Raw genomic sequence first — 26,830 nt, 5'->3', positions numbered from 1 at the left:
GTTAAATTGCAAATCGTTATTTTGTTAAGTTTTATCATCTAGAAATACAATTTCAAGTTGCAAGTAACAAGTTTTTAATTTTTTATAGTGTCAATTAAAGTTACAACTAATAAAAATGTATTCTATGTATTTTGTTAGAATGTATTCTATGTATTCTGCTAGAATGTATTCTATGTATTTTGTCATGCTCTATGTACTCTATCAGAAGATATAAAGTGATAACATGTTCTTAACCATTCTTAGTTTTTGTTGTATTTATGATAGGATGGCTGGAAGAATATGTTGAAGACCTGATAGGAATAACTTGAAGAATGCATAATAGATTGATTACACTCAAAGTTAAAGAATATTGTTATTTTTTAAGAATTTTATTCATTTTTGTTGATATTCTTTTGGAATATGTATAATTATATTAAAATGTATAAGACTATTAGTCTGTAAAAATATGTATGTATTTGTATTTAAGTTCAGATATATAAGAATATATTAGAATGTTGTTATTCTTCAACCAGGAATTCAAGAATCTGTGATTCTACAATAATACTCTAATAGAATAAAAGTATGAAAGAACATCGTTATAACAAAAAACATTCTGATGGAATAAAATCGGTTATTTTTATATTACGTTAGAATTAAATTGAATTAATTTAAAATTTCAGATTTTTAAAATTAGGAGAATTAACTATCCCTAAAAATCCAAAATTTCCTTTTTAAAATATAGTTAATTGTCCAAAGTACCCTTATGTTGAAATTTGTGCGATTATATGGTGCATGTTACCCTATTGTAATATCATAGACTCTCAGATCATGAACTTTGATTCTATTCCATCCGGTGGTCCAGATTTATGCATACGAGCACACAATAGTTAGCAAAAAACAAAATAACCTAAGTATATATATATATATATATATATATATATATATATATATATATATATATATATATATATATATAATGAAATCGTATATTTCAACTGTTAATTGTGTTTAGTGTTTACGGTTTTATTAACATTATATTAGTCATTGGTCGTATTAGTCAATAGTTATTACTACGTTAAAGCACAAAATTAAAACATTATTTTAGTGTTATTTTAGTAGAATTCTTTTGTAAACTAAAAGAACTACCTAACTAATTTTATACTAACCAATGACTTCCAACCTAGCTGGGAAGAGGTACCGGGTTTAATACCCACGTGGGGTCAGAGGTCGGGAGTTCAATCCCTGCAAAACCCAATTTGGGTGCCTCTTAAACTTGTGCCACATGTGGGGAAATTTTCCCTAGAAACCCCTATGGGGGCTGGGTTTGCCCTGTAAAGGAGCTCGAACCCGGGGTGCTCGTTGAAATATGCGAGTAGGCTTCCGTTTAATTATTTGCCGTTTCCAAAAAAAACTAATTTTATACTAAACATCAAAATCCCGATGTCTTTGCTTGTTTTTAAATCTTACAATAGAAAATTAAAAGAAGTTGGTATATACCATTACCAATTTATACCAACCAAACTTGTTGGTAGCCAAATAAATTGGTACCAAGTATAATTGGTACCGTACCGATAATAATTTTTTTATATCAATTATAGTTGGTACGGTACACGGTTTAGAGAAAAATGAATTGGTACCGTATCAATTCCACCTCAAATAAATAATTCATTGAATTATTTAATTTCGTTACATAATTGTTTTAACTCTTTTGAATAATAAATAAATAAGTATTTTTATTTATTTTTAATAAATAAAATATTTTATTCATTTTTTGTTTAATAAATCTTTTAATTAAAATATTTATTTGATTGAACAATATAAATGATATTTAAAAAGGATATACATATTATTTTACATGCATAAAGGCTTACAAACATGACGTTTTAATAGTAGTACTCATCATGCAAGTTTTGACAAACCACAAGGACCAATTGTGTAATTTTGTCTTAATCCTTTTATCTGCCGTTCAAATCGATTTCCGTCTCCTCCCCGTCCACCGGATCTTTTCCCCAGGAATCACAATATCCAGATCGGTCCGATCGCTATTTTCTAGAGCGAGAAAGGGGAAGTTAGGAGAGAGAATGTTCAAATTCTTGAAAGATGTCGTCGCCGGATCTGTTGCCGGCGTCAAAGATCTTCCTTACAACATCGGGGAACCTTATTCTTCCGCTTGGGGATCTTGGATTCACTCTCGCGGCACCTCTAAGGTAACATAGAAACATAAATGCTTGTACATGTATGTATAAATATCTGGACTGATGTTAATACAATAATATGCTTATTGCTTGCACCTTCGTGTTTTTTATCCGTTTTATCTTATCAAATTGTGTGATCAAATGCTTGAATTCAATTTGGCGTTGTTGTGTGATACTCTTCGTCGATGGCCTGTGCAAATTTCGAAATCTAGTAGGATCGATTGATTGCAATTCCAATTCGTTAGGTTTATTGAATCATCTTGCTTCAGTATCATGAATTTCGTTAAGGATCTAAGTTGATGCTCTATTTAGCTGGATTCTACATTCGTACATCAATCAAAAGTTCTTATTAGTGTGAGATTTATAAGTTATTGCATAATGTAGTCTAGAGTAGCTTGAGAAAGAGCTTAACATGGTTGGATTAGGATCAAAGGGATGCTATCTACAAACAGTATCACATCATGTAGTTAAGTAGATATTCAGTGTACATGAAATGCTTGAAGGGATTGGGTATAACTGTGATTTTGTTTCACCAGGTGGATGGATCCCCTGTATCAATATTTTCACTTACAGGAAGTAATTCTGGTGATGGACGTTTAGCTGCTGGACGCAATGGTGTCAAAAGGCTTCGAACAGTGAGTTATTTATCAAGATCTAGATTTGTTGAGCTTCTTGTTAGTATATATTTGTTGGAATTGGAATAAATATATAATTTTTTTATTTCAGGTGAGGCATCCAAACATTTTATCATTTCTTCATAGTACAGAGGATGAAATAATTGATGGATCATCAACAAAAGTCACAATATATATAGTCACAGAACCTGTTATGCCACTAGCAGAAAAAATGAAGGAATTAGCATTACAAGGTACACAAAGGTACATAGGCTCATTTCTAGTCAATCTTTTTGTCCTTTTATGCTGAAATGACAACAAGAAACATGAAACTTTCTCTTTTTTAATCCATCAATGCTATTGTTATATGTTATGTAATTCTTCAATTCATTATAACATCAGAGATGAATACTATGCGTGGGGCCTACACCGGATTGCAAAAGCTGTGAGCTTCCTGAATAATGATTGTGGACTTGTGAGTAGTACTATTGTTGACATTTTTTATTTTAACATTTATAACCAATTCCAATTGAGAAATAACATTTTTTTTTTGTTTGTTTGTAAAGGTCCATGGTAATGTTTGTTTGGAAAGTGTGGTTGTTACTCAAACTTTGGACTGGAAATTACATGCTTTTGATGTTCTTTCTGAGCTTGATGGGAACAATGAAGCAGCTTCAGGACCAATGCTGGTAGTTACATCATGACTTTTTATATTTAATTATTTTCCATTTCTAATAAATGAATTTTTAAATTCTTTTATTCATTCACCCAGCAATATGATTGGCTTGTTGGCACACAATACAAACCAGTGGAGTTGGCAAAATCAGACTGGACTTCTATCAGAAAATCTCCACCATGGGCCATTGATTCTTGGGGTTTAGGTCAGCTTTTAATTTTATGCCTCATTTTTTTAAACCATGATATTTTCTTTTGGGTTAAATTTCATAAATGGGTTACAAAAAAAAACCATTTTTTATGAAAAAAATACAAAGTTCCAGTTACTTTTGTAAAACAATGATATTAAGCCTTTTTTTTTACTATAACTAATTTTAAAACAAATCTGACACTGTTTTTTTTTTTTCTTTTTTCTCATTAGGGTGTCTGATTTATGAGATATTTTCGGGTTTAAAAATAAGCAAAACTGAGGAGCTACGCAATACATCATCATTACCAAAGGTCAGCATGCCTTTATAGCTGATGTGGCGGTAACTTCTTGATGTTTTTTTAAATTAATTTTATTATTTAATGTTTTTAAAGTCATTTCCACAGAAAATTCATTTTTGATTTTCTTTCCTTTTTGTAGTCTCTTCTTCCAGATTATCAACGCCTCTTGAGTTCTACACCTTCCCGTAGATTAAATTCATCAAAGCTTGTGGAGAATTGTGGTTTGTTTTGTTCCCTTATATTTTAATCCTATATTTTTTTTTCTGCAACTTGTTTTTACTTTTTTGTCCTTGTTATGTTTCAGAATATTTTCAAAACAAGTTGTTGGACACTATCCATTTTATGGAAATACTTAATTTGAAAGACAGTGTTGAGAAGGATACATTCTTCCGGAAGCTTCCAACTCTAACAGAGCAGTTGCCTCGTGAAATTGTCCTAAAAAAGGTATTATATTATTTTCAACTATTTTAATTTTTTATTTAATTTATATTTGAATTTGCACTTTTGCAGATACTTCCATTACTTGGTTCTTCCTTAGAATTTGGTTCAGCTGCTGCTCCTGCTTTGATTCCATTTTTGAAAATTGGTTCTTGGCTTTCACCAGAAGAGTTCAACATTAAGGTAATAAATAATTAAATATAAAATACTCTTCCATTATACATATCCTTTTTTTATATGTCGTATTTTATTTATTTATTTATTTTTTTAAATTTAGGTTCTACCAACGTTAGTGAAACTTTTTGCCTCCACTGATCGAGCTATTAGAGTTGGTCTCTTGCAACATATTGATCAATTTGGGGAGTCATTTACTGCTCAAATTGTTGATGAGCAAGTAAGAATCAGATAGTCTACTTTTTTAGAATGACCATTTTACCCTCATATTTTTTGTTCTGTTTATTACCAGGTTTACCCTCATATAGCCACTGGATTTTCAGACACTTCTGCCTTTCTTCGTGAATTGACTCTTAAGTCCATGCTTGTTCTTGCTCCAAAGGTGTCTTTTATTTGTCCTTTTTTCCATTTTATTTTTTTGTTCAGTTTATTTATTTGTTTTATTATTTTAAATTGCAGTTATCTCAGCGCACTATATCAGGGTCACTTTTGAAATATCTTTCAAAGCTCCAGGTAATGAGATTTTCTTAGTTTTTATACCATTTTACTATTTGAATTTATTTTAAATATTTACTTACACAGGTGGATGAAGAACCAGCAATCAGAACAAACACCACCATACTACTTGGGAATTTGGCTACTCACCTTAATGAAGGGGTTAGTAAAGTTTTCCATAAATAAAAAGAAAAATAAAAATTCCTGAATACATATACAAGAAATATAAATAATTGCAACTAATACATTCATTGGTTATATTTATATTATATTGCAGACACGAAAAAGAGTTTTGATTAATGCATTCACTGTTCGTGCTTTGCGGGATACATTTCCTCCTGCTAGAGGAGCAGGTAAAATCATATATATATATATATATATATATATATATATATATATATATATATATATATATTTTAAAATTTTCTTCAAAGTGATTAAAGTTTGTTAATTGTTTTATTTTGAAAACATTTTATTAAGTTTGATAAATTAAACATTTTGATTGGTGGCAGGTGTAATGGCTTTATCTGCTACTAGTTCTTATTATGATGCCCAGGAGATTGCTGTTCGTATTTTGCCCAATGTTGTTGTACTTACCATAGATCCTGACAGGTTATTATTATTATTACTTTCCATAACCCAATTATTTTTAATTTTAGCAACTTTGACCGATATTTGACTTATTTTTGCTATAGTGATGTTCGATCAAAGGCTTTCCAAGCAGTTGAACAGTTTTTGCAAATAGTGAAGCAGTATCATGAAAAGGTGTGTTTTGCTACATTTGTTAAGAGTTTTAAATAAGTTGTTGGATAAATGCAGAATTATAACAATGGTTGCTTTTTTGATATATTTTTTTGTAGGTAAGTAATGGAGATAACAGTGAGCTTACAGGCTCAGGAATTTCATCACTTCCAGGAAATTCAAGTATACTAGGGTATGTATAATGTATTTGTATGATAGAAAAAAGAAGAGAAAAATAATTATATAGTTATAAATAAAATGTAATGCAGATGGGCTATGAGCTCTTTATCTATGAAAGGAAAACCATCTGATTCTGAACATACTCATACTCCACATCTGTCTGCAAGTTCCAGTGCTCCTAACATTTCCAACATGCCCAATGCCACCTCAGGTACACCCACCCTTTTATTATTATTATGACATTTTTTTTAACAATCAAATAAAATTTATATGTTGGTATTTATTTACAATAGTGGTAGCGGATGTGCAAAGTGCAACAATGGTGAGGGCATGTTCGACTGCTGACATAGTGGATCATCATCATCATAATCATAATCATAATCATGAAGCTGCTGCACCTGTGTCAACTATGTCCATTAATGATGGATGGGGTGAAATTGAAAATGAAAATAATGTTATTGAAGATGAAGAGAAAAACGGTTGGGATGATTTTTTACCACTTGAAGACATAAATCCTCCCCCTGCTCTTTCCTCCTCCATCCAAGCTGCTCAAAAACGACCCCTTCATACAAAACCACAAGGTAATAATATTAAGAAACTGAAATTGTTTAAATTGTAAAATGTAAATGTTAATGATGATATGTGTGTAAACAACATAAACAGTTCCAAATATGAGAGGGAAACATGCCACGAGTGTGAGCAAAAATGAAGATGAAGATTTATGGGGCTCAGTTTCTGGGCATCCGCCGAAAGCAGCTTCAGCTTCTACAAAGAAAGCAGCGGTTGATAACGATGACGACCCATGGGCGGCAATTGCAGCACCACCACCAACCACCAGAGCAAAGCCTTTAGCCGCCGCTTCTGGAAGAGGCCGGTCATCTAAACCTGCTTTACCAAAACTGGGTGCTCAAAGGATAAACAGAACATCTTCGTCTGGAGTATAGGGAAAACAGAAAGGTATATCATATATGTATATTAGACTATTAGTCTTATAATTTACTAATTCTTTGGTTTTGGTTTTGATTATGTTTTAGAATAATTAGATGAGTGCAGTTTTTTAAGTTTTAATTTACTATTTTACTTTGTAAAACTATTTTTTCTCCATTCTTTTCAACCAAACTGTGTGCCATTATTTTATATCCTATTTACAAAGCATTCATATAAATATTACTTAATTTTGCTTCGTTGTTTTAATGAGCTTTGTGAGTTGAGGCTTGAGTGTGTAATTTAGATAACTATACATGGTTGTTTCTTTCTTACTAAATTTAGTCATACAAGGAATTTAAGACATCGACCTTTTTTACTATTTGTCATTCTTTTATTTTTCCACCCAACTCATCTCATGTTAACAATTAACATTGATAAATTATATTAAAATTCATGAATATTATGAAAATTATTTATTGGAGTGTAAAACTAAAAAATGATAGTCTGAGCATTCTACAATACGAGTTTTTTTTTTTTTTTTTCAAACCATTAAGTTTTTAAAAATAAAAAATAGACAACTAATAAAAACAACAGTAAAATGAAAAAATTTAAAATAACGGGCCCCATAAATAATCCAATTGGAAAAACCTTCCTCTTGTAGAGGTAAAATAAGCTTTTTATTAAAAAAACAAAAATCGTGAAAAAAGTTGTACTATTGTGGATGATCTTTAGTCCATTCAAAAAACTTATCCTATAATGTATAAGACTATTATGTGCAGACAACATGTTATTACATGTTACCACACCAAAAAGGTGTCATGTCAGCATCCTACTCATACATGAGTGTTATAACACCCAAGGTGGAAATGGGCAACATCTAATAACATGTGATAACACCAATTATTTTCTATTTTACCTTTTTACTTTCTTTTTGATGTTTTTTTTTCTATATTTCGAATTTGTTTTTTTATTTATTTATATCATAATGATTATATTTATCATATAACTTAAATCATAAATAAAAAATAACATTTGAAAAGTAAAAATAAAATTTTAATAAATCTTAAATTAAAAACAACATTAAAAAAATTACAACAAAACACAAAAACATTTAAAAACCTAAAAAAAAAAAAAAAGATGATAAAACCTACAGTTTTTGGCCTAAAACTATTTATCTTCATCTTCGTGACCAACATAGATGTAATCCGTCAAGTCTTCACGGAGTTGCTTGTGTTTTTGCTGATCTTGAATATCAACCACTCTATGTAAATATTCCGATGTCCTTGTTTGAAATTGCACATGTCTTGGTTCCGTAGGCGAATACGTTGCAATATTGCGTCCTTTATCTTCGACAACCATGTTATGCATTATGATACATGCATACATGATATATCGTAGAGTATCTAACTCATAAGGTCTCGCCGCATGTTCAACTATGTGCCATTTTGATTTCAAAAACCCAAAAGCACGTTCAACGTCCTTACGTGCTCCTTCTTGTCGTCTCTTGAAATATTTGTCTCTTGGGTCTATTGGGTGTCAAAACGCCTTCACGAAAGTGGAAGATTGTGGATATATTCCATCTGTAAGGTAATACCCAAACTTATATTCATTTCCATTCACTGTGAAAGGAGCATCCGGGGCTTTTCCTGATAAAAGATCGTTAAATATTGGTGATTGATCGAGAACGTTGACGTCGTTGTTAGAACCCGCAACCCCGAAAAAAGCATGCCAAATCCATAAATCTTGTGAAGCAACAGCCTCTAATACCAGCGAAGGCGCTCCATGATGATCGCTCGAATACTGGCCTTTCCACGCTACAAGACAATTTCTCCATTTCCAGTGTGTGCAGTCAATGCTCCCAAGCATACCTGAAAAAGCATGTCTTTCTTCATGCGCCGCATATAGTTGTTGCATATCATGCAACGAAGGTTTGCGCAAGTATTGGTCACCGAAGGTTTCGACAACACCTCTTGCCAATAAATACAAACTTTCTCGTGTGGTCCTCTCAGACATTCTCATATAATCGTCAACAAAATCGGGCGACTCCCCCATTGTCATAAGTTTAACTACAACAACACATTTCTGCAACCCTTGAAGCCTCGTTTACCTCTGGCATCATATCTCAATTGGAAAAATTCATACCTAAATATATATATTTAACATGTAAAAATTGTATTTATTGTATCTAAAAGTGACATTTATAAATTAGAAAAGTTGAAACAAACGTTAACTAAATATATATTAAACATGTAAATTTTGTATTTATTTTATCCAAAAGTGACATTTTATAAATTATAAAAGTTGAAACAACCGATACCTTGCTTCCATGGCGCTGGCTATCCTTTCAAACACATTTTTTCGCAAACAAAACCTTCTTTTGAAATCGCTTGGCTGATAGACACAATTTTCTGCAAAGTAATCGTTAACTAGCCGTCTATGCCATTCCTCACGATCTCTATTTAACGCCGCACGTCGCATGAGTAGTGGAGTTGGATCTCGCAGTAGTTTTCTGTCTGTATAATACCGGTACATCATACTCACGAACATATCGTCTTCGTCGTTATCATCGTTGTACGGATGAGCCGGATCAAAACGATCCATATTTTGGTTTTGAATTATTGAAAAAAGTATGTAGTTAAGAGAAATTTATGTTTTGTAGTTAAAATTGATATAAATTGTATGTATTTATAGTGTAAATAAAATTTGTTTTTTTTTTTTTAATAAGTGACCGTTTAAAAACGGTCGAAATTGTGACCGTTTAAAGCAAAAAGATGTGAAATAACCGGCGTTACCTCCCGTGTTCACGATAACGTAATGTAACATAACACCTAATAAAGACTAGGGGGCGGTGTTCCACCCGTTATGACGCCGTTATTAGGCTGACACATCAGATAACGCCCTTATGGTGTTGCCCACACCCGTCTCTCTAAAAGAAATTAGACCTTTTAAGTACATAGCATTTTATACACACAATTCTGTAGCCCATTAAACAAAAAGTTTTTCAATAATCTTATATATAGGCAACTAATTAAACTAATATGTCTATAATAATCAATAATACTCCATGGATATTGGGTCCTTAGAATTAAAAGCAGAATAAAATGTTCCCTTATGGAAACGCAATACCACCTTAATAATATCTTCTTCCAGAAACTCCCAAATTTTTTAACAACATATTCCAAAATGTCCCAAAATCTTTTGATAAATCCAAAAGTAAAACTGTGCCGACACGACACATTATCCACCCCACAATCCCATATGGCCTTCAAGATAACATTCTATAATTCCTTATATATGTATTTTTTTAAATTACATTGAATAAATTTATACGTCGAATGGAACTTGAGTTCACTTTTGCAAATAGCAAATCGTATTTACGCAATAAATAATCGTTTTTTTTAAACGACATGTCACTCTAATATTGCAGCCTGTAAGATTTTCGAATCCTGGACATCTTCATTTTAAAATGCTGAATTTACAAATGATCACAGCTATGTCATTTGAATGGTGGTACTTAATAAATCACTTATAACATCAAATTTATATTTTAACTCTTTCAGACAATAGTTATGAGTAAATCCAAATCCCCATTAAGAAATTGCATTTATTGTACTACAATATGCACACTATGATACAGGGATGAGTAAATACATTTATTGTACTACAATATGCAATAAGGTTATGTGACTACATTCATTGACACATAACCAATTACTTACATTAGAGTAACATTACTAACTACATTCATGTACCCATTAACCCTTAATAAGATACAATCATACAACCATCTAAAATCTATTCACTACCTACAAACCATAATTCCTACAAAGTTTGTTCATTTAAACAAACTCATAACAATATTTATTTTAAATTTTTTAATAATCAAACTTACAAAACACAGCATCATCAAACTTTAAATCATCCATCGAAGAACCATGATCGAAAATGTCATTCCACGTAGCAATGGATGATTGGCCATAATTACTAGAGGTAATATGTTCATCACTCTGTACATTAGAATCATCTTCTTGATCCAATGAGGGGGTGTTATGAACATTTGTGATAGTTGAGGGGCTGCTTGGTAAATTGTTGGTGCTCGAGTCCTTAAAGTTATGTAGAAAAAAACTTAGAGCCCCAGAGTCCGAAAACATGTGTGTGTTTTTATTCATATTTTGGCACGTGTGATTCCCATAATATGTAATATGAAACATTTGTGATCCATCTTCCAATTTTTGAACTTGTCTTAACGCTTTGCACCCCTCGTTTTTGTGTGTGCATCTAAAATAGCACCTGCATAAAAAGGTTTTCATATAAGGACAAAATAGATAAAATTTTAATTGATTTTAGAGCATCTCAACTCTCAAGTGTAGCTTTTTTTATAGGCTTTATTATTTGAATAAATTTTTGTATAGTTTTTCATCAGTGGAGAAGAAAGAATTTTTTTGGAGGTTTATTTATGAGATCTATTAATTTTACTTATAAATTATTTTATTGTTGTTTGTATAAGTTATTTATTTATAATCGATTAAAAATATATACGTTTTCAATTTTCAATACGTTTTTGGTTTAAAAAACAAAACTTAAATTATATTTTGCTGCATATATTATAAAGTATAAACATTATATTTAGTTTTAAAAGTAATCCAAATTATACACAAGAGTCCAAGACTACCTTTCGGATTCAAGTCAGACACATAAATATACATGATGTACAACTGTCTGATGGGCAGGTTGTCCTTTTATTAGTTTCTTTTAACAATTATTATAAGACAAAAATATAAGTAAATATTATTTAATGTCATTTTTTTTTAATTTAGAAAACAATCATTTATTCAATTATAAATTTCTAAGCTTTTAGAAGTAAATATAAATTAAGTTTTTAAAAATAAAATTAACACAATGAAAATTATGATATACAGATTTTTAAAAATATGAACACAAATTCCCTCAAAGTTTCACTATCATTTCTTATTTTTCTTGGTTTTTAGAATATAATTAAAATAAATTATGTAATGTAATAAATATAAATGAGTGGGACCTTGGAAATTTAGCATTGAGGATCTCCTTCTGTCCATATTTCCTCCATGCATAACCATCTTCAATCGTGTCAACAATTTTAACTCTTGAATCTTCGGTTTTTCTGCAATTTCATAATCAAATCTTTCAAAAGTTGTACTTCATGCAACAACGCTTGTACGTTTGTGCATTAGAACTTGTACACTTCTTCCAAGTATCCGATAAAATTGCTCATCGAGTGAAATATTGTTGAATTACTCAAAAATGTACATAACTTCAAACCTTTTATTAAAACCTCAAAAAGGTTGTAGTAATTTGTATTATAAAAAAGTTAAAATATATTAATAAAAAAATTACGTAAATGTTTAAAAACACTTTGTGCATAAAATATGTACAACTAAACGAATTAAAAATGTGGGATTAATTACATAAACTAATTAGTTAAAATTCAGAAAATCGTTGGTAAAAGAAACTATATACCGTCTCTTGTAACATCCTCTCCGGTCCTTCACAGCCGGCGCCGGCTTCTTCTCACTTTCGCCTGAGTCACACGTACGGTCGCCGGAACAAGCGGAGCCGACGTACATACTCACCGGAACCGGGCATAACACGGCGGATCCGCAAGAACTCAACACCGAAAGGCTGTCGGAGAAAGATCCCAGTATTTTCATCACAAGATCATCAGCTGAAACCGACCCATCATCATCGTCAACTTTCCGGCGAAGCAGATTCTGAAGCTTTTTGGTAGAATCTCTGCCTTTAATCAGCTCTGCGATCAATCTTTTCTTGTTGGGTGATGATGTTTCCTCCATTTGAGATGAAGATACAGTTACAGATGTGAATTATTTGTGCTTAAAATCAAGGATATTTTATGAGTTCTTGATTCCAATTTCCACACAGTTAAGTCGGTGTGTGAGTGAGTAAGTATTATAGTTGGGTTAGGATGTGGATGTGTGTGATAAAAGGAAGGTGAGGAGAAGCAGCTTAATAATTTCTGAGAAATTTCGAAGGTAAAAAAAAGGAAACAAGGGAATTCGAGGGTGACGTCATTGGCAGTGACGTCATCTTCCATGCTTATCATCAGACCCTACTCTACTTTAGGTAATGTTTTCTTAACTGTATTTTAATGAATAGAACAAACCCCATCGTGGCGTCTCGTCGGTTTTTTGTTCAATTTCTTATAAATAACTACTTAATGTAAACCCTATGATCTTAGGGAGCTGATTATTCCACAAAAAATTTTGATTTTTCCACTGAAATTAATAATGTAATGACAACTATGCCATTATTATATAGATGGTGGATTTTAAATCCTTTTCGTTGTTGTTTTTCGTAAGCCAAATTATGCCAAAAATAATGAATTGCACCCATATGCAATTACATGGAGTATGGGTAAAACCATATGCGATTATAACTATATCAAATTATGATTATGCTGTACCTACTAATATGAAACTATATGAGTTGAGGAACCATGAAAATATTCAAGGTGTAGCATATGTGATTTTGGCCGTAGTACGTCAGAATATTTTATAAAATTTTTACCTTACAAAAAATTTAAGAAGTAACACCGGCCACTCCTACTCCTGGAACCCCTTTAGTTCTGACCGTGAACTATATAGTTAATGTAAATAGAATAATTAATTTCATCGCACGAGACCCTTCAAGATTTGAGCTTATGAAATCATCACAAATACAAAAAACTTCAAGTTCTACCCGTGTCTTCTAAATGCACAATTTAGCAACTAACTTGAGAACAACTTATTTGATTTAAATGCATAATCTAACTTTTTCAAATGATAGATATTGGTTATACGTTAAATGGTTGATTGTGTAATGTGTCTATAACCTCTTTAAAATAATCGGTGGTGTAAGAATGACAAAAAGATATTAAATATTAATTAATGAGGGATTTATCATTAAAAAAAATGGTAGTGTAACAATAAAGGTTGAACAAATGATAAAAATGGTGGGGGTATAACTTTACGAAGATGCAGCAACCCAAAGGAATTAAAATCCACTCTATATTTAGATAGGGATATAGTTGTCATTACATCGTTAATTTTAGTGGATTAATCAAATTCTTTCGTTGAAGAATCAGGCCCATTATATAAGGGTTAATTATGTAAAACACCTAAAAAAATACTAATATTTTTTCAAAATAGCTACATGAAATCCTTTAATGGTGCTTGTCCTAGCATATTTGAGGGCAAAAAACAAGGCCTCCATATCACCAAAATATATAGTTAAATTATCAATATTTTAACATGGGAAAAAGGCCTCATAACTTAAAAAGTACATATAGATACTTAATGAGTAAGGGAACTTGTTCATCCAATAAAACAGAGTAATCTTGAGTATGTTCAAATTTTAATGCAGCTCAAAACCTGATAGTAATTTGTTTTAGTCAATTTTATTAAACAAATTATAAACATATACAAAATGCAACTCATTTTCTTTTTGCATGTAGAGGGTCATGTAAAAGGGTACTTCATAAAACACATTGTATATGTGTATAAATGTGTATAGTGCACATTTTGCTACGTTTATGTCAATTTCTCAATTTTATATAATGCAACTCTCTATTTTGTAAAATATCATTTTCATCATTTATTTTACTAAACTTTTTTATAAAATGCATTTTTATCCCTCTATTTTTTAAAATATTACTTTGACCCCCTCAACTTTGAACTCTGTAAATGTCATTCTTACCATCTCCATTTCTAAATTTTCGTGTTTATTTCCAATAATGTATATAATATGATTTTCTTTAATAATTTTCATTCGTTAAATGTCGCTTTTTTTATGTACGTGACGATATAAATTTGAGTTTATTTACATTTCGACATAAATTTTGTGTATGTTTACGTGTTTTTATTATCTAAGTTGTAGTGGCGGCACACTTCTTTTTGTCGATCTTTAGTCCTTGCATTTTGGTTGTTGTTATTTTTAGTCTTTGCTTTTATACCATTCTTTTTTGGTCTATGTAGTGGTCACTATATTTTTAGGGATTATTCAAAAACCATTAAACTTACAAAAATAGTCCACAAACTCTTCTCAACTTTTGATAAATCACCCAACACTTATTTCTTTTAAACTTTTAGTGTTTTTGGAAGCTGTGATATGATATATTGGTTTAATCAGTTATCATGCCTAATACGCCTGAAAAACACGTAACAACATGCAGCAAAGCACACACTCAAATACTAGTAGTATTGTTAATATTTAGTAGCAACTAATTATAACTAATTATATCATATTGATGGTGTTTGATAGTCATTTCTTTTAGGTACGAGCTCTTTTTCCAAATGGTCTTCCAAAGATAGTATGCAAAGATTTATCACTTTATTATATTTATCAAATGATAACTTACAAATAGAAATTGAGATAAAATTTCATGAAGACTTAAACATTTTATTATTGATTTGTTTTACAATTAGAATTTACAAAAAATAGTATGGCTCCTGTTAAAAAATTTAGTTTAACTTATGTTAACAAAATTTAAATACAATTTAACTTATAAGTTTGGAATATAGTCGTACCATGTGTTTTCAGAATCGTCCCTTGTGGTCAATTTGGAAATTCAAAATTCTAGATCTACGCTGCACATAGCTTTACCTACACCACACGTAGGTCTACGATGCGTGTGGGTTTAGTTACGCCACACGTAGTCGTTGTTTACATGAAAACTCTAATTTCGAGGTTTAGGATGTAACACCCATAAAAATTGAGCCAAATTTAAACTTTTTAAAACATTTCAAAACTAATAATTGTTATAAATCTTGTTTTCAAAATAGTATAGCGTCAGAGTATCCCAAAAAACAAAATCATAAAAATGTGAGGAGCTGTACGATCACACATTCGCCTTCCCGCAATCATCTGATGTACCTGAAACCAAAACTGAAACTGTAAACCCGAAGCTTAGTGAGTTCCCCCAAAATACTAATACATAAAAAATAGCACACATAATAACAACATGTAATGGGTCCAAATCTCTACAGACTGGATTACCCCTGAGCCCACAGTATGAGTCTAGCTTGCCCTACAGGCCTACAACTCATATCTGGCTTGCTTCCTCAGTCCTTGGACTGTACGAAATGACTAGCCCTTAGTGCGAGTCTGGTATGCTCTCCTGGCCCTCAGCTCGCATCTGGAATGCTTAGGAGTCCTCAATATGAGTCTTGCATGCTCTCCCTGGCCCGCAGCTCATATTTGGCATACTTCAGGGTTTGTTGGTCACCGCACGGAGCAGTGCACCTCAACCCTACCCACACAACATGTCGACATATAATACTAACTATGCATATAGATAATCAGACCATATCACAGGTAGTCCTACAGATCTACCAACTATTACAACAACTAGCATGCATAACCACTCTCAGACTACCATAACATCTAGCATGCATAACCACTCTCAGACTACCATAACATCTAGCATGCAATACTAATTCATACCCGACATATCAACAACTACTAGGATATCAAATCCAATGGGTCGGCCTTGGTGCCTTAGACCCCTTAGTATAGTGAAGAGAACTCACCTCATAAATGTCGACTGAAGTGATAAGCTCAAACTCTCGAATCACAGCCACAAACTCCACCACCTATATTTACCATAAGACCACTTCCATAAATTTCCAATTTACTAAAATACCCCCAGAAGTCAAATTGGTCAACCCTTGGTCAAAGTCAAGTCAACGGTCAAGGTCAACAGTCCATGTTGACCCAACTCGTCGAGTGCAGCTTACTGACTCATCGAGTCCCTCCAGAACTCGAGAAATATTGAAAACCCCAGTTGACTCGCCGAGTTTCCTAACAACTCGTCGAGTCCATGCGTGTCCAATGTCGGGAAAACCCTAACTGACTCGTCGAGTCGTCTTACTGACTCGCCGAGTCCATGCAGAAACCAGTTTCCTGAAACCCTCTTTCGACTCGTCGAGTTGACTTATGCACTTGTCGAGTCCCTTCAGTCTTTTTCTCATATAGACGTTTTTAAGCCACCCTAAAGTCACAAAATGCAGATCTAACCTCCTAGGGCATGGTTTCCACGTAAAGTTGCAAACTTTACGGGCATGCATGGTACTATATGTCAAAACCAAGTGAAAGGGAAGGTTTAACCCAAAAGGAAGGACCTTAGCTTGTCAAATCTCATAACTTTATAGCTATAGGGACCAAGGGGAGTTCAGATCTGAAATTACAACTTCAGATCTTGCCCCAATACTCGAAGTGACTCCCAAATGTGCTAAAGATAACCCTAAACCCAAACATGAAGAGATTTAGCTAAGGATAAGTCAAGGTATCGACTTGATACCTTCAAAATGATGCCAAGATGAAGTAGAGTAAGATCCACGAGCTCCTCTCTGCCCCAAGCTTCTTATACTTTGCATCTCCTTCACAAAATGCACCAAAATCACTCTTTAAACCTCACAAACACTTAAGAACAAGGTAATATCAATTAGGGTTTCTCTCAGCCGTCAAGGGGGTGGTAAGGGACTGGGGGAAGGGATTTAAGGTCCTTTAAATAGGGTGCAAACCCTAAAAATTAGGGTTTCATCTCCCAGCTCCTACTCGTCGAGTCCGGGTCCTCCGAATCGTCGAGTAGATCCAACAATCCACGCGGGCTAACCTGCCTCTACACGACGAGTTGGTCCATAAATATGTCATAATATGCTTAAAACTTGTACTTGGGAGTCGGGGTGTTACATGGGCCCTATTTAATGATGTAACATCCCAAAAATTTCAGGCAAAATTTTTGCTTTTAAATCATTTCAAACATCCAATAATCATATCAAAACAACCGAAAGTGTATCATGGTGATAATAATAATATCAGAGTACAAATCCTAAAATCACATAGTGCGGAAAACATGGGCGGATGCGATGTGATCAAGATGGACCCTTCCCTTTTGAGTTGAAAGTACCTGAAACATAAACTGAAAACTGTAAGCACAAAGTGTAGTGAACTCCCCCAAAATATCCCATACCATACATACATAATAGTCAACAACATGTTCGGTCTATTTCATCCCCTTCGGTATCTTTCAACCGGTACGGGGTCTATTTCACCCCTTCAGTATCTTTCAAACAGTACTGGATCTATTTCACCCCTTACGGTATCTTTCAACCAGTACTGGCTATATTTCACCCTCTTCGGTATCTTTCAACCGGTACTAGTTCTATTTCACCCCCTTCAGTATCTTTCAACCGGTATCGGGTCTATTTCACCCCTATAGCTAGCATATAATCATACCAGCAAGAATTATAGAGACAATAGGCATATACAGGTATAACAGGTAATTGTCATGAAGACAATCATCATCCGACAAACATAATCTAGTGGGTTGACATTGGTGTCTTCGACCCACGAATACAATGGAGGAAACTTACATGTCGATCAATAATCAACTACTGCTGCTCTCACGGTCAGCTACACCGGTGCTACACCACACATACATAATCATACAAGGAAAACCTTTAGTCTACCCTTCAAAACCAAGAGTTGACCAAAAGTCAACTCTGATCAAAAGTCAACGCCTCAGGTCAACAGTCAACATTCCCATCAGCTCATCCTCACGTCGTGATCTGTTCTCCGGTCACATCATGAGAATGGACTCGACCCGGTCCCATTCAGCGAGTCAACTCAATCACAACTCATCCAACCAAATTCCTCAGATCGGGACAACCTCATTTCTCACGTCGTGAGATTCCCATTTCTCACGTCGCGAGATCTGTTTTGACCAACTTTGAGCATTAAGCTCTTAAACCTTTAAGACATTCTTTGGGACCTTCCAGAGGACCTTCCTTGACCTTAAGGACTATAAAAATCAAAGCTTTTCAATCATGCATGTCGGATGCATGACTTAGATACTAAATAGATCAAAAGAAAGGTAATAAGATCAAGACTCATGTTTGGAGTCTAAACCCAACACCAAAACTCATATCCAAAGCCTCATATACAGAAGATGTCTCAATGATCCATAAAGTTGCCAACTTTATGGATCCCATGCATGCTACACAACCCAACCATGCAAAGAAAGCTCTCAAAACCTAGATCTAACATGCAAGATGCAAAAAGGTAAGAGCTTTATGACTTACACATGTGCAAAAGCTCAGCAAGACCAAGAGGTAGAAGCTAGATTGCCAAAATGAAGCACTACAAGAGACCTCTTCCACTTCAATGGACCATAAACCACTAAATAAGCTCTATATGGTCACCAACAATGGCCAAAGGTCTCAAGGAGGTCGAATTTAGGGTTTTCATGAGTCTAGAGAGTGAGAAAGGTTGAGGATGGGCAACCCTAGCTCTCTCATCTCATTAAATACTAAAAAATTAGGGTTTTAGGTCATCAGGCCTTGTTCACGTTGTGAGGCCTCATGCTCACGTTGTGAGATTCAATAATGCGGGTCAAATAGTCAATGGCCACTCACGTCGTGACCACTGTGGCTCACGTCGTGACCCTCCTACAAAATGCAATGATTCAATAAATTAAGTACCTCAAGGATTCTGATGCAACAATTCTCCCCCACTTGAATCAGACTTCGTCCTCGAAGTCCTCCGTTGCAAATAACTATGGATAATGCTCCCTCATCTCATCCTCAGGATCCCATGTTCATTCTGAACCCTTTTGGTGTTGCCACTACACCTTCACCAAGCCCACAACCTTGTTCCTCAAGGCCTTCGTCTTCCGATCAAGGATCGTCACCGGTCTCTCAATATAATTCAGGCGATTATCCACCTGAATATCCTCCAATGGAACCACCGCGGAATCATCAACCAAACATTTCCGCAGCTGATAGACGTGAAACATGCTATGGATCTGACTAAGTTCTTTGCGTAGATCCAGGCAATAAGCAACCATGGCCACTCGGGCCAAAACCCTAAAATGACTGATATACCTGGGGCCCAACTTGCCCCTCTTCCTGGATCGGATGACACCTTTCCAAGGTGACACCTTTAGGAGAACCATGTCCCCAACCTGACACTCTAGATCTGATCAGTGCTTGTCGACATAGCTTTTCTGCCGACTCAATGTTGTCTGAAGCCTATCACGTACTCGCTGAATTATCTCGGGCATCTTGAGTACCACTTCGGAACTCCCCATAACCCGCTGATCGACCTCACCCAAATATATCATCGTTCTACACTTCCTCCCATAGAGCATCTCAAAATGAGGTCGACGATGCTAGCGTGATAAGTGTTGTTATACGAAAACTCCGCTAATGGGAGGTACGTATCCGAACTGTCGCGAAAATCCAGAACGCACGTCCGTAGCATATCCTCAAAAGTTTGGATAGTCCGCTCACTCTAACCATCAGGCTGTGGGTGAAAATTTGTGTTGAAGTGCAGACGAGTACCCAACTCCTTGTGGAACCTCTTACAGAACCTGGAAGTGAACCGGACATCCGTATCGGAGACCACAAAAACTGGCACCACATGGTGTGCCATAACCTACCGAATGTAGATGCCTGCTAACTTCTCCGCAGAGATAATCTTCTGAATTGGGATAAAATACGCACTCTTGGTCAGTCGATCCTCGATGACCCATATCAAATCCACCCTGCGCGCCGTCCGAAGCAATTTGGTGATAAAGTTTATCGTAATCTTTTCCCATTTCCAAATGGGAATATCCAACAACTCCATTTTGTCGTGGGGTCGTTGGTGCTCGGCCTTGACTTTCCTACAAGTTAAGCACCTCACCACATACCATGCCACATCGTGCTTCATACATGGCCACCAATAATCAGGTCGGAGATCTCTATACAATTTTGTTGCTTCGGGATGAATAGAGAATCTCGACTTGTGCACCTCTTCCATCAAAACTTGTCGTGCACCACCCCAGTACGGAACCTACACCCTCCGGTATAGGTTCAATATTCCCCGACTATCATAATCAGTGGAAGTCACCTGTCCCACAATACGCTCACTCTTCCGATGCTCTTCCTTCATAGCCTCAATCTGAGCCTCTCGAATTTGCTCTAAAAGTGGGGTAATCACTTTCATCCTCAAACATAAATCCCAGATCGAAGCCGCGACCGCCTTGTGGCTGAGAGCATCGGCCACCACGTTGGTCTTCCTCGGGCGATAAAGGATCTCACAATCATAATCCTTCACCACATCCAACCATTTGCGCTGCCTTATGTTCAAATTTGGCTGCTCCATTAAATACCTCAGGCTCTTGTGATCCATGAATGTCTTTGGAGCATTGGTGAGCCCGAAAGACATCACCATGAACTCGTAATGACCATAACGAGTCTGGAAGGTCGTCTTATACATGTCCTCCCCTCTGACCACCATCTGGTGATAACTCGAACGAAAATCAATCTTGGAGAACCAAGATGCGCCCTGAAGCTGATCAAATAAATCATCGATCCTCGGGAGCGGGTAACGGTTCTTCACCGTTAGCTTATTCAAATCCCGGTAGTTAATACACATCTGATGCATCCCGTCCTTTTTTCACAAATAAGATCTGTGCTCCCCATGGTGAAATACTCGGTCGAATATATCCCTTGGCTATCAGCTCTTGCAGCTGCGTAGACAACTCATGCATCTCTGGAGGTGTTAACCGATAAGGTGCCTTGGCTATCTGAGCCACACCTGGAACTAAATCAATCTGAAGCTCCACCTGTCTCTCCGGAGGCAATCCTGTAAAGTCCTCCGGGAACACATCTAAGTACTCTCGAACAATCGGTACATCACCTATGGTCATCTCACCCTTTTCCTCGGTATCCGTCACATATGCCACAAACCCGAAACATCCATGCTAAAGATAATGCTTGGCTCTGGCTGCCAAACATAGAGCCGACCCACGCTGAGCACCCCACTATGGATTACCAACTCTCCCCCACTTAGGGTTCGAACACGTACCAACTGAAGCCCGCAATCAATCATCGCCCCATTGGGGCTCAACCAATCCATCCCTACAATGACTTTGCTTTCACGCAGGGGAATTAGAACCTAGTCAATCAGATACTGCTCACTGAATAAGTTCAAAGGGCATCCCTGGTGAACCCTCGACACTCGCACCGAACATTCATCCGCAATCTCAACCTCTAGTGGATAATCCAACTCTTCGGGGAAATCGTCGAACCTCTTGCTAAGCGCAAGGGATACAAAAGATCGGGTAGTCCCTGAATCGAACAAGACCAATGCATGAATATCATTCATAAGGAACGACCCTAATCAACAATACAAACATATAAGCAGGACAAATAACTTGAATAAGAAGATAGGGAGAAAATACATACCAGTGACCACATCGGGTGCTGCACGAGCCTCCTCGGCTATCAGCTAAAATGCCCTGTTCCGAACAACTGGAGCCTCCGCCTTTCCTTGGCGGCCATTAGTGATCCTTAGAGTCGCCAGAGAAGGTGCTGCTACTGGTCCTCCTGATGCTAAACTCGGGCATTTGGCCTTCTTGTGCCCCCTCTGATTGCAATGGAAGAAAATGATATGATGTATGGATGGTGGTGGTAGTGGCAGTATAATCCCTGGTGAAATGCCTTGTTTTTTCGCACTTGTAGCAACCTGAACCACCTGCTCTGCAGACCCCTGCATGTGTCATGCCACACTTGCCACAACGGCTCTGGCCTTGCTGGCCCTTCGATCTAGAATCGAAGCCCTTGGGTTTCTTTGCTGAAACCCCTGTCATCTGACCGTGCTCTGACTTCCTCTTCCCTATATGCTCCAAATCAATCTCCCGTTCCCAAGCCCTGGATATCATGTCATCCAGTGTCGAGTGTAACGCCCGCAAATTTGGGCTAGTCAATTTAGAGACAATAAGCATCAAAAATGAGTTTTGATGGAAGATTATTTAGAAGGAGTAATCTTAACCAAATGGTAGTATATGTTACAAGGGTTCCGTACATATAAAGAACGCCGAAATCCGAGTTATAACGAAGAAGTTATGGCCCGTCGAAGTTTTTCGGCAAAACCGGCATGGCATTGGGAGATGTAAATAGTGAATTTATGATGCCCAAAGGAGAAGCAAGCAAGATGTCTTGGGAAGATTTCCTAGTGCAACTAAAAATGCAGTACTGCTCTGAGCAGGATCTACTAGAGATCAACAACGAGTTTCAGAACCTAAAGAAAGGAAGAATGAGCGTTACCGAGTACGCTGCAAGTTTTACGGAGAAAATAAAGTTTTTTCCTTACTTAGTTCCAACTGAACTCTCCAAGGTCAACAAGTTCGCCCATGGATTACCAGCGGACTTTGGTCCAATGGTCAAGCAAGCAACCACTTTGAAAGCCGCCATCTGGGCAGCCAAGAATGTTGAGACCCAAATAAGGGAAAAGGGTCTGGAAAAAGCTGAAGTTGGCGAGAAGAGGAAGCTTGAAGAATCCTCAAGCCTGATAAGAAAGGAAAGTTCCCGAAGTGTAACCCGGATAACCGAAGTTATGGAGCCAAGTGGTGTGAAAAGTGTAAGAAGAAGCAATTCGAAAGATGCGATGGAGAAGTAACCTGTTACAAGTGTGGGATGATCGGTCACTATTCCAAGGATTGTACACAAAATGATAAGGTATGCTACAGATGCGGAAGCAAGGGGCACATGTCTAGAGACTGCCCAAAGAAAAATGAAGCAGCAAGGCCAGAGGCACCGCCAAAGCCAAGGGCATTCCACATGATCCTCGACGAAGCAGAAAACAATGCAAGGAATCGAGGATGAGGAATTCATACCCGAAGATCGAGTTATGAAGTAGCCAAGGGGATAGAATCATATGATGTAGCCTATTAGAGGCATAGTCTAGGGTGAACTTGAACACCTATGTAATAGTTTCAAGAAATAATAATAAAACCTTCGTTTTGTTATCTGGTGTGTTAAACTGTTATGTGATTTTCTTGTATGGTGACTTGGAAAACTGCGAGACAATACTTGGGACGAGTATGAGTAGGTGTGAATGGTAGTAGAGGCCTATACTACCGGAAGCACAGGACTCACACTTGGATCAGGGAAAGTCACAAGGTTACGAAGAAGCTAGTAATTGATTCTGTTTTGTTCAAAGTATATCATTACCATCGTTTCGGTAATAACTAAGAAGATTGTTGTTATTCCGACCCTAGTGGTCATATCAAATCGAGTCCGACTAAGACAAATATGTTACGTGGTTCAGAGAACTATGTTTGATGTAGCGTCCGACTTAAACTAGAATATTGAAATCGAAGCGATCAATAGAAGTATCGTGCTCGTTGTTAAAGAATTTGGTAGCTAGAAATGCTACATGTTAAAATGTGATTATATCACATTAGAACATGAAGGAACGTATATCCAATTCCGGAATTTGACTCTAAAAGACCTGAGTCTGAGTGTTGCAACATACAATGAAAGTTCATTAGAACGTGACCCATCGGTCTATCGTGGAAATCAAATAAACTTATATTATGTTTGCTAAGAAGAAGAAGGAGGCTCTGATAAAGAGCGAGTTTGTGACATGAAGGTCATGATTGAAAGTGTAACAAGACATAGAGAACGGGTGCAAGATCAAGCACCGCTTGCAGTCAAGAAGACCAGGAGTTAGATACGCATTTGAAGAAACATAGAAGTTACGGTTATTACCTAGGATGAAGAGATAACGTATGAAGTCATTAAACAACCCTGTTCCGTTGATGATTCCGGGACGTAATCATCCTAAGGGGGGGATAATTATAACGCCCGCAGATTCGGCCTGTCAATTTAGAGACAATAAGCATCAAAAATGAGTTCTGATGGAAGATTATTTAGAAGTAGTAATCTTAACAAAATGGTAGTATATGTTACAAGGGTTCCGTACATATAAAGAACGCCGAAATCCGAGTTAGAACGAAGAAGTTATGGCCCGTCGAAGTTTTTCAGCAAAACCGGCATGGCACCGGGAGACGTAAATAGTAAATTTACGATGGATGACTTTTTAGCCTTAGAAATCTAAGCAAAAGTTGTAGTATGCGTTAAACCGAGAACATACAAAAAAAGAACGCCCAAATTTGACTTCGTATGAGGAAGTTATAAATTTTCTAAGATTTGGCATAGCAGTGCACGACCCGAAACTCGAATTTTAGATCGAGCGGTTTTTGGCCTACGCGACCTAAATGAGAATTGAAGATCTCATTAATAGGAACTCAACGGTAAAAATACAGACGAAAACGGAGTCCGTATGTAGAAGTTATGAATTTTATGCGGACATTTAACAGTATAATCTCCTCATACTGTTAAATTTAAGATCGGTCGAGAATTAGCCGACGAAGTCAAAATGAAAGTTGTAGATCTTATTTTTACCTACGCGTGGATATAAAGAACGTCGAAAACAGAGCTCGTATGCAAAAGTTACGGGGTTTAGAAGTCGGAAGGGTGCTGCTGCAAAAGGGGTGACGTGGCACAATCTTGGCCATTGCTTTCTCCCCAAGGCTTGTCACTAGATGGTGACATGTGGTACTAATTTCATCCATATTTCACCCTATAAATACGACCCCTTCCACCCTCATTTCTTCACACCTCCACCCTTCTCTCTCTACTCTCTCTCTAAACCTCCCAAAACTCCCCTAGCGCTAGAAGAAAGCCTCGGAGCGCTCGACGGCTCCGAGAAGAAGAGCTTTCGGCTCGGAAGTTCTGCCCCTGCAGAGCGCGGCTTCTAGCCGAACCCCCTCGTAGGTAAGATACGCCTACCTAATTTTTAATATAGCTTTTATTTAAATATAGTAACGTTATTAGGACCTTATAATAATTATTTGAGCTATTATTACGGGTTATATAAGTGTTGTTATAATATCTTTTTAACCACTCGCGGTACGGGGAATCCGGTTTGAAGGGCCGCCTGGGTTGTTGGATTTCAGAAGTGCTATATGCCAAAATGATCCTGCCCTCGGGTGTTTCATGTCTGGCCCCTGTCTGTACATAGTAGGTGAAGAGTATTGTTTAACGCTTATATAATAGTAATAATAGTTAGACTATTAATTAGTCTCGTTGAACATTAGACTAAAATCTAGTGGTAATAATACTAGTTTTCGTCGAAGGAAATTATTTTAAAGTAAACGAAGCGTTGTCCGAGTACCGAGTCACCACCTTATCAAGTGAGTGCATAGTTACTTTCATCTTACACATAGATATGAAGTATTTTATATAAACTACGTGCTATGTGTGCATATTATCTGTATACTTGCTATCTATGCTGGATGAACAATTTTATACAAGTTTTATATGATTTAAACTGTATATGTATTTATATCTACATAATATGTTGGGTAAAACATGGGTAGATGAAATATGAGTTGGATGATGAGTTGAGAGGTGATATAGACCATGAGGTAAGGGTGAGAGGTGGACGATGTGAGAAGCCTTGTACCCAAATGTTGGCCCCGTCATCTAGCAGAGTATGGATGACAACCACAGACTATTCTAGACAGTCCAGTGGTACACTAGCAGGCTCGCAACCTGTAGGTGTTGTGAACGATGTGTTCACCCGGTGTACTCTAAACCCTGGCGATCATGCAGTCTTGATGCCTAAACCTTGGCGATCATGCAGACTTGGTGCCAAAACCCTGGCGACTATGCGGACTTAGTGCTTGTTGTATAAACCCTGGCGACTATGCAGACTTAGTGCCTAAACCCTGGCGACTATGCGGACTTAGTGCATGTTGTATAAATCCCGGCGACTATGCAGACTTAGTGCCTAAACCCCGGTGACGATGGACTTCGTGCCGATTTGTCACACCCCGGGCGTCGGCGGAAACACCAGGCAGTGTAACGTCATTTCTTGTATCATAGTTATCAACTTCCTGAAAACACAAGCAATTTAAAATACGTCAACATAAAGTTGGTGAGTGCACAGGTTTTGACTCCATAAAATAATACATTTTCCAAGTTCAAAAGTATAGTTTTGAAAGTATCATTTTGACTCTCCAACGTTTAGTATATATATCCTAGGTATAAAATTTTA

General features: G+C 36.1%; 4 protein-coding genes across 4 annotated transcripts; 1 reads left to right on the top strand and 3 right to left on the bottom strand.

Annotated features, from left to right (window-relative positions):
• The first annotated feature begins 1,946 nt into the window (after positions 1-1,946).
• Positions 1,947-7,117, top strand: LOC145137915 (uncharacterized). Its single transcript, XM_079072055.1, has 21 exons — positions 1,947-2,186; positions 2,711-2,809; positions 2,901-3,052; positions 3,191-3,263; positions 3,355-3,477; positions 3,561-3,669; positions 3,885-3,964; positions 4,092-4,173; positions 4,257-4,396; positions 4,463-4,573; positions 4,668-4,784; positions 4,857-4,946; positions 5,024-5,077; positions 5,147-5,221; positions 5,337-5,412; positions 5,572-5,671; positions 5,755-5,824; positions 5,920-5,993; positions 6,070-6,191; positions 6,274-6,561; positions 6,644-7,117. Exons 1-21 carry the CDS (start codon positions 2,061-2,063, stop codon positions 6,922-6,924), a joined length of 2,442 nt encoding a protein of 813 aa, XP_078928181.1. The 5' UTR covers positions 1,947-2,060; the 3' UTR covers positions 6,925-7,117.
• Positions 7,118-8,443: 1,326 nt separating this feature from the next.
• Positions 8,444-8,959, bottom strand: LOC145139740 (uncharacterized). Its single transcript, XM_079073457.1, has one exon. It carries the CDS (start codon positions 8,957-8,959, stop codon positions 8,444-8,446), a length of 516 nt encoding a protein of 171 aa, XP_078929583.1.
• A 14-nt stretch (positions 8,960-8,973) lies between these two features.
• Positions 8,974-9,508, bottom strand: LOC145139739 (uncharacterized). The gene is made up of 2 exons (XM_079073456.1): positions 9,225-9,508; positions 8,974-9,049 (listed from the first exon to the last, which is right to left on the bottom strand). The coding sequence occupies exons 1-2, from the start codon at positions 9,506-9,508 to the stop codon at positions 8,974-8,976; spliced, it is 360 nt and encodes a 119-aa protein (XP_078929582.1).
• Positions 9,509-10,527: 1,019 nt separating this feature from the next.
• Positions 10,528-12,862, bottom strand: LOC145137362 (WRKY DNA-binding transcription factor 70-like). Its single transcript, XM_079071502.1, has 3 exons — positions 12,404-12,862; positions 11,946-12,047; positions 10,528-11,197 (listed from the first exon to the last, which is right to left on the bottom strand). Exons 1-3 carry the CDS (start codon positions 12,733-12,735, stop codon positions 10,783-10,785), a joined length of 849 nt encoding a protein of 282 aa, XP_078927628.1. The 5' UTR covers positions 12,736-12,862; the 3' UTR covers positions 10,528-10,782.
• Positions 12,863-26,830: the final 13,968 nt, after the last annotated feature.

This window comes from Lactuca virosa, chromosome 9 (genome assembly GCF_052849685.1).
Source record: "Lactuca virosa cultivar CGN04683 chromosome 9, Lactuca_virosa_CGN04683_v6, whole genome shotgun sequence".
NCBI lineage: Eukaryota > Viridiplantae > Streptophyta > Magnoliopsida > Asterales > Asteraceae > Lactuca > Lactuca virosa.
The sequence above is the reverse complement of the archived record's forward strand: the minus strand, read 5'-3'. Positions and strand labels throughout refer to the sequence as shown.

Excerpts from the sequence above, each read along its gene's own strand:
- LOC145137915 (XM_079072055.1), top strand. The coding sequence starts at position 2,061 with ATGTTCAAATTCTTGAAAGATGTCGTCGCCGGATCTGTTGCCGGCGTC. Across the intron at positions 6,192-6,273 it reads CATGCCCAATGCCACCTCAG|TGGTAGCGGATGTGCAAAGT; the intron begins GTACACCCACCC and ends TATTTACAATAG. Across the intron at positions 6,562-6,643 it reads CCTTCATACAAAACCACAAG|TTCCAAATATGAGAGGGAAA; the intron begins GTAATAATATTA and ends CAACATAAACAG.
- LOC145139740 (XM_079073457.1), bottom strand. The coding sequence starts at position 8,959 with ATGGGGGAGTCGCCCGATTTTGTTGACGATTATATGAGAATGTCTGAG.
- LOC145139739 (XM_079073456.1), bottom strand. The coding sequence starts at position 9,508 with ATGGATCGTTTTGATCCGGCTCATCCGTACAACGATGATAACGACGAA. Across the intron at positions 9,050-9,224 it reads GCCAGCGCCATGGAAGCAAG|GTATGAATTTTTCCAATTGA; the intron begins GTATCGGTTGTT and ends ATATATATTTAG.
- LOC145137362 (XM_079071502.1), bottom strand. The coding sequence starts at position 12,735 with ATGGAGGAAACATCATCACCCAACAAGAAAAGATTGATCGCAGAGCTG. Across the intron at positions 12,048-12,403 it reads AGAGGATGTTACAAGAGACG|AAAAACCGAAGATTCAAGAG; the intron begins GTATATAGTTTC and ends ATGAAATTGCAG. Across the intron at positions 11,198-11,945 it reads CTCAATGCTAAATTTCCAAG|GTGCTATTTTAGATGCACAC; the intron begins GTCCCACTCATT and ends CTTTTTATGCAG.